Raw genomic sequence first — 9,942 nt, 5'->3', positions numbered from 1 at the left:
CAAACCTATTCTATAAGCCAGCCATGTGTTAATGTCCCCAGTTTTCTCAGTTGAACCTTATTTTGTCTAGAGAAAGACATAGGACCATGAGTCAGCAGTTTTGACATCCTGAAAATGATCTGGCAGTCACCATCACTTTATTCCTTTCTCATAAAGATACTAGCCAAAAGGTGTGGTTACTGGTCTAACTACCACAAGACTTTTAGAGGGGCCAATTTAGCCGCTTTTGAAAAGTTGCATGTCACTATTATATATTGAAAAGTAACCAGGTAAATCACTTTATTGGTCACAGTCTGTTAAGATTTGTGGTTTGTGTAGGTGTTGTAATATGCAAATTTACATATGGAAGTTACTTCACTAAGCTTGCATTTAAATGTATTTCACAGATTTTGCTGAATCTAAAATAAGCTTTGAAATAATATTTAAGTTATTTGGTTCTTTCTCATATGAGATGAACAGAAACTTTTTTCCTTGTGCTGTAAAAAGAGATAACTATAGCTTTATCATTGCAATGAGAAAGCTGGCTATCCTTGCTTTCACTTTATTTGGGCCCAGTTGCCATGGTTACAGCCCTGTAACTAAATTGGGAGGTGTGATAACCAAAATAACACTTTGCATAACATTCCTTTGTTCTCTTCACATCTTTGCACGTCTTCAGATCACCTTCCTAGTCTGCATTGTACTCATAGTCTACTCTGGGCAGGACTGTAGTCTGAGTAGTTCAGTTAGTTCTATTTATGCTAAACATGGTCTGTGTGGTTAGCATGGTTAGTATATTCCTGAAAATAACCAATAATTGGTTGAACCTTTACCTTCAAAGCACCAAACCTCAACAGATCTCCACACATTATTATAGTATCAGAAGTTTATGCCTCCACTCACTTCTTCCAGCCTCTTTAAGGAAACTAGTACGAGTGCTGGCACACTTGGTAAATGGCAGCATTTTACATTATTTACCCTCTCTGGGGCCAGATTGCCAATCCGGTCTCATCCAGCACATTCCCTGGCTTTTGTATTTATTGACATAAGCCATAGTTTGGGAGTGATTAGTTGTAAGACATCAACACTGAGTATCATTAACTGATAGGGTAAAACTACAGAAGATTGCTGTGACTTTAGCCAGATATTTTAAACATGGTTTTTTCTTTGGTAAATTTGTTGTACACGTTTGTCCAGCTAGATGTAGACTGCACATTAGATAGTGTCGATATTAGGAATCTGGAAAGCTGTCTCATTTTCATAATTATTTACAAACAGGATTTGATATAAATGCAGTTATATTCAGACCTAAGCAAGAGAAAAGTTAGAGTTATTTTCCAAGTTAGAGAAAAAAATATCACTAGATCTTGATGCAAGAGAATAAAAACATTTGAGACCTCGAGACCAGATTCTATGTTTTACTATATATATACATATATACACATATACCATTTTCTAGAAGCATATCATATTAAAAAACTGTGTACTATAAGCTTTGTGTTGTGCACTCCAGAATTATTAAAATACCAGTACTTTTCCTTGTAGAGATTCACTGAAGAATAAAGAAATGGATGTTTTTAGTCTTAATTTATGTTTCTCATTTTCTGGAGATTTGTACCTGTGGGTAGTTCCTTTCTCTAAAGAAGGAGCGGAGCGTTAAAATTAATTACTAAGCTTCAATTATAAAATGTTTGGGGGTTACTTCTCTAAAATAGTTTTTATTTTTATTTCTTGTAGAAAGAAGCAGCTCTGAGTCAGAGCTTGAGCTAGAAAGAAGAGATGAAAAATAGCAGTTGGATCAGAAAGAACTGGCTTCTTATAGCTGTGGTTTCCTTCATAGGTGTCCATCTTGGAACGTATTTTATACAGAGGGCTGCAAAACAGTCTGTAAAGTCTCAGCCTGAAGGCAAACAAAGGAATTTGAATAATGAAGTAAAATAAATATTTGGAATTACTAAAATGTCATTATATCAATCATTATGTGCCGATTAGCTTCATAAGCATGGAGCTCAATATTTAATTTTATAGCCACAATGCTGTAAATCCGAACTCTTGATTCCTGAAAAATAATCTTGTTAAATGTTAAAAACCCACGACAATACAATGAATAGAAAACTCTGGTTAACAAAATAAAAACTTTCTTCACAAATTACCTTGCAGTAACATGTCTCGTTTAGAAGCTAAAAAGCCCTCGATCTGCAGAAGTGAGCCCCTGACAGGCGAGCGCACCAGGGCCAGCCTGGCGGCCTTGAGGGGCCTCGTCACGTCGTGCTACGGCCCGGCGGGCAGGCTGAAGCAGCTGCACAACGGCCGGGGCGGCTCCGTGGTCACCACGTCCCAGTCGGCCGCCCTCCTCGCCGGCCTGCCCGTCAGCCACCCCGTGTTAAAGGTCCTGACGGCCGCCGTGCGCAATCACGTGGCCTGCTTCAGCGATGGCGGCTTATTCACAGCCATTCTTTGCTGCAACCTTGTCGAAAATGTTCAGAGACTAGGCTTGACACCCACCACGGTTATTAAGTTAAATAAGCATCTTTTGAGCCTCTGCACCAGTTACTTGAAATCTGAGGTCTGTGCTTGCCGAATCCCAGTCGACTTTAGTAGTACCCAGATCCTCCTGAGTTTGGTACGCAGCATATTAACAAGTAAACCCGCCTGCATGCTCATCGCAAAGGAAGTTGACCATATCAGTACTCTGATTCTGAGAGCCTTTCTGCTTACAATTCCAGAGAATGCCCAAGAGCACATCATTTTAGGAAAGAGTATAATTGTTCCTTTAAAAGGCCAAAGGGTTATAGATTCTGCTGTGTTACCTGGAATACTAATTGAAGTATCAGAAGTTCAATTGATGAAGATACTACCTATCAAAAAATCAGATTCCTTCAAGGTGGCACTCTTTGGTGTGTCTTTATCCGGAGACCTTTCTGATACTGGAGAAGGAACACTGTTGGTCAGTTACGGAGTTTCTCTTGAAAATGCAGCTCTAGACCAGTTGTTTAACCTAGGAAAACAACTAGTTAGTGACCATGTAGATCTTGTCTTGTGTCAAAAAGTTATACACCCATCTTTGAAACAGTTTCTCAGAACTCATCATGTTATTGCTGTAGACAGAATTGGAGTGTCTCTGATGGAACCCCTGAGTAAAGTGACAGGTAAAAAGCACTCTCAGTTTTTGCCCTTTATGGTTAATAAATCACACTTCCCTTGAGCAAAGATATTCTTGGTGTGCGTTATGTTAACATATTGAACAATTTGAAAAGCTGCCAACCTCACAGTGTGTGAGTATCATTTCTGGCGGCAAAGGTTGTTTCTGAAAAAGATCCTGTATTGTTCACTCATTAACAATTGAGTGATGTTGACTATTTTGTAGCTATTTTCCAGCCCCAAATGTACTGCAGAGTCTGTCATAATTTACAGCTATTAACCCTCAAACATTCAACAGATTATTGAGAAAGCTAACATTCTTACAGTCATATAAAGTCTCATAATTTAAACAGAATTCTTCTACTTGAGTTTTACAAAGCTCTTAAGTCACTTTGTATTATCTAACTCCAACAATCAACTGTACTTCTGCCTAAACAGTGGTTTCTAATTAGGGTATGTGTGTGTATTATTAGGGTGTATGTTTGTTTAAAGCTAGTACATGATTAAATATCCCAGATATTTCCAGCTAGTCTCCTTGAGAGCTGGGGTTGCCTTTTACTTTTAGTGCTTAAAACAAGCCTGGTCCATAGTAGGGGTTCTAAAATGTTGAATTAACAATAATATATTTATTAACATATAAAATTATAACAGGCAAGAATTTCACTGTATTTTACAAACCTGGCAAATTGCAAACAGGTTGGTAGTCACCTAATAGAGACAAAGAGAAATGACAAGTTAGAGAGTTCCTGATTTGAGCCACTTGTCAATATTTCTTAACTGCATTGATGACCTATCAGAATCATTTCATCTGGATAAATTTCAATTTATAAGTGGTTAGACTTAAGAGTTTAATAAACTTTGGTAAAACTGTTAAAGCTAACTATTTTTATAAGTTATCAGAGAAGAAGTGTGAGTGCCAGTATCGAATCCCTGGAAATTGTTAAGAAATAATGGCAGTCATTCTTTGGAACTCATTAGTGATGCTGTGGGTCAGACCCACATCCCTAAGTATTTACTGGCTTTTCATGAGCAGGTGATTTCAAGTAATGAATATTGAGTATTAAATATTATGATGTCAGTTTTTAAACTGAGGAATTTTTCTGTAGAAACAATGTAAGTGGGCACTTGGTTTCCACACCAGCCTACAACTGATTTTTATTCCACTGATAACTAGAGTGTGGTAGAACATGAGCTGACCTATTTTGCTTGCAAATGGATACAAAAAGTTAAGCATTCTCAAAATATTTGCTGCTGATTGGTTGGTTGCTTAGGAGTGTCATCAAGAGACTGCAGCACTACCAGTGGGTACCTGGGATTGGGGAGAGTGCAAACTTTTATAGACATGCTGTGCTCTGTTCCCCCACATAATTTCAGGTGTGATCCCTGAGTTGGAAAGGTTCCTTGGAGTCGGGAATGGCTACCGACTCCAGTATTCTTGCCTGGAGAATTCCATAGACAGAGGAGCCTGACAGGCTATATATAGTCCATGGGGTTGCAAAGACTTGGACACGACTGAGCAACCAACACTTTTACATAAAACCGGAGTTGTAGTCCTAAATCTTGGGGGCAGAAACTTTTTCTAGACAGAAAGGGGGGAGAAAAACTCTTATCAGGCCCCTGTGGCTCCATTAAACAATAGGTGAAGTATGTTTGGGCCTAATCCATTTTATCTAGGTTGAAATTACCTCTCCCTCCTGCTTCAAACCTAATTCCTCTTTTTGGATAATTTAGGATAAGTAATGGGGTTATTGTACTTGGTGGACTGGTGGCTATGAAGCTTGTCATGGCTTACAAAACATTTTTAACTTTTGACTTGGTTTGATTGATTTGTGAAATAGACGTGATCACCCCCACTTTACTGTCCTGTGGGGAAGCCCACCGAGAAGAGTTCAGTGCTTTGCTCCACATCAGAGGCTGGGCAGCAGGAAAGCTGAGCCTTTCCTTACAAATTTTCTGTTGTTTCCGCCCTTGAAGTTGTACGAGATGTAGGGTTTGTTTCTTTTTCTTAAATTTTAGATCCCTCAAGTATTCCTTCTTCTTTGAGACTTCAGAAGTAAAGAAGAAAGGATATTCAAAGAAGTGAAATTGTTCATGAGCTGCAAGAATATTTAGACATTGTTTTAATTCCATTTGTTTGAGAAGAAACTGGCCCAAGAAGGTGCATTGCTGAATTACAGTTCTAATCTTAAGACTTTAAACCAGTGCTGTTACTTCTTAAAAGCTTGTTGCCATTTCTTATATAACTTTACTACATTTAGAGATTTTAGGAAACTTTAAGTCATCCTAACTTCTCCTTCATTCATATTTTTATTTATTTGTGTTTTATAAAATTTTATTATTTTACCTATGCAAGAGGGAGGGCAAAATATAATCAAAGAATAACAAAATGAAATAAGGTCACATACTTTATTTTGGCATGCTTTAGGTAGTTGTTTACATACAAACAATTGTTTGGCAAAGAAAAAACATCCTGTATGTTCACTAAATGGAGCCCCAAAGGAATTCAGCCATACAGCTATCTGCATAGCTTAGTTTGTGAGTTTTAAGGTAAAAATAATAACACTCTTTAAAAATAGCCTGTCTCCTCATTTCATCCTTATTTCAGATTAGTGTGGTTGTTAATTTGGGGTCTCTGATCCCTGAATGGGCTTCCAGGATTCCTGGACTTCCTGAAAATGTGTGCAAAATTGTGCATGCCTTTTTCTGGAGAGTGCAGAATTGCTTCTAACAAATGTTCAAAGAAGTCTGTAAATCAAAAGAACCGCTGCTTTATTTGCACATCATTTGAATAATAGAATATACTATTTATAGGTTTAAGAAGATGCATCTTATTATTTCTTTATCCTATATTTCATATTTTAAGTGCTATGCTTTTGAGACTTTTATATTAACTAGGAATGGATATTGTAATTTTAAATGATTGTAAGCTCCATGTTTATTCATCTATTTTGTGTTTTCTAAACTTTTTTAAAAAATAGGAGCTTGGCCTATTGGTTCCTTGGGCTCAATCTCTCCCAGTAGTTATGGAAGTATAAAAGATTTGTGCATTGCAAAGTTTGGCTGCAAACATTTTTTTCATCTTATTCCTAACAAAACAACTATCTGTAGTCTGCTTCTCTGCAACAGAAATGACACAGCCTGGGATGAGCTGAAGGTAGGTAATAAATGTTGAATTCCTTATCTAGGGACTGGGGCAGGGATTAAAGAATCAGATGGGTACTATAATTTTTTTCACATCAGTCAGCTGTGCTTTTTTCCTTCACAATTTTCCTAGGTGGTGTAGAAAGCAAAAACAACCAAAATGTGAGAACTACAGTTATAAGTAAGCTGATTTATTTTCCTGTGATATAGAAACTTGGCATATGTTGCCTCTTATTATTTCCAGTAATTTACAAGCAATGTAAAAGTCCTTGATGGGAAATTTTCTTAAGAAATTAATTTGAATTGTGTACGTGATGCTAATGTGTATGAATAATTCACTTAGAAATAGGTTCCCCAGTTATACCCATCATCCACTTCTTAACAGAGATGTTCACAAACAGCAATAACACATGCAGTTTTTATACAGTGAAAGTGACACCCAATGGTACTGGTCACAGACTGGAAGAATGGATACTCAAGGCTGTAGCCTGGTAAATATTCAAGGTCTGTGTGTTTTTATTGCTGCTGGATTGGATCATTTCCATAGCAACTTGAAATAAATTCTATATAGCATTTATACAGCTAATTTATTTAGATAGATTTTTTTTTTTTTTTTAGAAATATTAGCACTCTGCTGGTCCAGTTGTGTTTGTGAATCTCAATTTGAAGAGCTAAATGTATATGAAGGAGGATATTAATCCAGTCCATGAAAACAAACATCTGGCTAAAGTATTCTTTCATTTCTAATTTTTATTATTCCAAAAACGTGTTCATCACATGACAGCCTTGGTGACACTAGTTTTGTTCTTTTGCGCTCCTTGAGTCCACTGTCTAAGTTGCCTTGAAAACATGGCTCTATTTCTTTGTGTTTCTGATGTCAACATCAGATTCCAGTGATTGTTTCTCTTTTAGCTCACGTGTCAAACGGCACTGCATGCTTTGCAGTTAACAATCAAGGACCCGTACGTTTTGTTGGGAGGTGGCTGTACTGAAACTCACTTGGTGGCATATATCAGACACAAGGTAGGTTAGATAGTCCCTCCTAAATTATCTGAATCCTCAGCAACATGCATTTTATGAGATAATAAGATAATACTCTGGAGCCTTTAATGCTTAATTTCTCAGTAGTCTTGAAAAATCAATATTGTATTTAAAAACACTTCAGGAAAATAATACTCAAAAATATAAGCTCATATCTTTATCACAGTGATTATTAATCCAGATAGATGATCACATTCTTTGAAGACTGTCTAAATATACTGCCTGTTGAAAGGAGCATTCTGGGTTTTTTCCTAGTTTTTTTTTTTTTTTTTTTTAATTTTGTATTGGGGTATAGCCAATTAACATACAACATTGACATAGTTTCAGGAGAACAACAAAGGGACTCAGCCATAATATTCATGTATCTATTCTCTCCCCCAAACTCCTTTCCCGTCCAGGCTGCCACATAACATTTAGTAGAGTTCGATGTGCTATACAGCAGGTCCTTGTTGGTTGGTTATCCATTTTAAATATAGCAGTGTGGATATGTCCATCTCAAACTCCCTAACTATCCCTTCCTACCACTACCACCAGCAACTATAAGCTCTTTCTCAAAATCAGTGAGTCTGTTTCTGTTTTCTAAGTACGTTTATTTGTATTGAAATGAGTATTCTGTTGATGGGAGTTGTCATCCTAGAGATCTCCACTGCTAAGATACAGTAATAATTGATATTCATGATGACAGTGTTGAGATTCTACAAAAAAAACTTCAGTACATTCTGGATATTCCAGAAAAAAAAGTTTCATTTATTAAAGCATCTAATTATTAGATTCTGTTATAATTTTAAATGGTATTCATTTATGATAAATGTTAATTCTATTAAATAGAACTGTTTTTATTAATCTATGAGACTCCATATCCTAATAGTAGATAAATGTCACACATCATATTTCTTATTAATTATTTCATTAACACTGACCTACTTTCTTTGAAAGTAGCTACAAAAAGGTATGTGTTTTCCAAGTGCTTGCAGTTGGTTCTTTGGTCAGTCAGGAGTGCAGAGTCTCTGGGATGCCTGGGATTGGCGAGTGTGTAAATGTTTTCCATAGACATGCCCTGCCTTGCTTCCCCAAATAACTTAAAATCTGTATGAATATAAAGCTTCTTCATGAAAAGTTATCAGAATGTACATTATGAAAAACAAAACCATTGCCAATCTATTGATGCTGAAGAGACAATATTATAGTCTGCAAATGGAACTGAGTAAACTGGAAAAAGTCTTTTGGAGAAGGACAGTATCTTGAGTAGGATTTTTGAAGAAGCAATATAGCACTGAAAATGTGGGGAGGGAATGTGCAGTAGAGATGATATCTGGTTCCAGTCTCCTGGGCAAAAGGAAAAAATGGTCATTGTTCTTGAGTAATTAGGATATGGATTTTTAATGATCATTCAGTGATGAGTTTGTTAATGTGTGACTTTTTCTATCATGAAATTTCTAGGGTAGACTTTTTAGAACGGTGGAACAAAAGCAATTCAAAATTATATAACCTTGTCATTAATTAAAGAGAAGAATAGTTATTTTTTAAACATTAAGGTTAAAATGATACATGTCCCTAAATGGTTTTTGTCTTAGTTATAACACACATATTTGCATTTTAAACAAATCTCAAACATTTACTGAGTATAAATAAGTTCTTGGTTTGTGACTTCATTAGTCTTCACGAGCTTCCTTCTGGGTGTATAGAAACCTGTGATTCACTTATTATGCCTTGTCCTTCATGTTGTACAAAGGCACTACTGGCAATCCTTCAGAACAAATTGATGGTGGGGTTAATTCTGAGTCATTCATTCTGATAAAATGAGTAGTAGTGGGTGCTTTTACTGTAACAACCAGGTTAATGGATTAGCATGGCCAGCTGGCCCATCCCTGCCCATTAGCCTTGTGCCAAACCCCAAGTACTGTATGACTAAGCGTTTGATCAAGTATTTTTCAGAAACATTTTTTGTCATCCTAATTGCTCTGTTCTGTATCTTCAATGGTTTTGTTACTCTCTAGACCCGTAATGAGCCAGAAAGCATTCTTCAAGATGAGAGATGCTCTCAGACAGAACTCCAGCTGATCACTGATGCATTCTGCAGTGCACTTGAATCTCTCGCTGGCTCTTTAGAGCACGACGGAGGTGAAATTCTTACCGATAGCAAATATGGACACTTCTGGTCAGTTCAGGCCAATTTGCCTTCTGCTGTGAACTGGCCAGATTTGCTTTCCAGATGTGGCTGTGGACTCTACAGCAGCCAGGAAGAACTCAGCTGGTCCTTCCTAAGAAGCGCTCGTCATCCCTTCCCACCGCAAACCTGCCTTTCCCATGAAGCCACAGGCTCGGCCAGCACCCTGACCTTGGACTGCTTTACCGCAAAGCTTAGTGGCCTGCAGATGGCTGTGGAGACTGCTAGTTTGATTTTGGATCTTTCATGTGTCATTGAAGATACAAACTGATATAATGTTATCTTACAAAAAGAAAAACTAGTATTGAGTTTATATGTTCTCTCTGAAAGGCCTGTTCTCCATATTGAGATTGATGATTCATAAAATCATAGATTTACTTATTTAAGGAAAAAAGAATTGATTCTTGAATAGAAATACTATAGAATAATAAAAATATGAAGCATTATTGAAAATCTGGTAATTCTGTCAGTGA

The 9,942-nt window shown here is 36.9% G+C and overlaps 1 protein-coding gene across 1 annotated transcript; it reads left to right on the top strand.

Moving 5' to 3' along the window:
* Positions 1-2,143: 2,143 nt before the first annotated feature.
* Positions 2,144-9,740, top strand: MKKS (MKKS centrosomal shuttling protein). Its single transcript, XM_052650863.1, has 4 exons — positions 2,144-3,128; positions 6,099-6,274; positions 7,174-7,284; positions 9,300-9,740. The coding sequence occupies exons 1-4, from the start codon at positions 2,144-2,146 to the stop codon at positions 9,738-9,740; spliced, it is 1,713 nt and encodes a 570-aa protein (XP_052506823.1).
* The last annotated feature ends 202 nt before the right edge of the window (positions 9,741-9,942 follow it).

The sequence above is a fragment of the Budorcas taxicolor genome, chromosome 13 (genome assembly GCF_023091745.1).
Source record: "Budorcas taxicolor isolate Tak-1 chromosome 13, Takin1.1, whole genome shotgun sequence".
Taxonomy (NCBI): Eukaryota; Metazoa; Chordata; class Mammalia; order Artiodactyla; family Bovidae; genus Budorcas; species Budorcas taxicolor.
Note: the sequence above shows the minus strand (reverse complement) of the source record. Positions and strands in the feature narration are given on the sequence as shown.

Bases quoted from the DNA above. Each gene is read 5' to 3' on its own strand.
- MKKS (XM_052650863.1), top strand. From the start codon at position 2,144: ATGTCTCGTTTAGAAGCTAAAAAGCCCTCGATCTGCAGAAGTGAGCCC. The intron at 3,129-6,098 runs GTAAAAAGCACT...TTTAAAAAATAG, and splicing joins ACCCCTGAGTAAAGTGACAG to GAGCTTGGCCTATTGGTTCC. The intron at 7,285-9,299 runs GTAGGTTAGATA...GTTACTCTCTAG, and splicing joins TGGCATATATCAGACACAAG to ACCCGTAATGAGCCAGAAAG.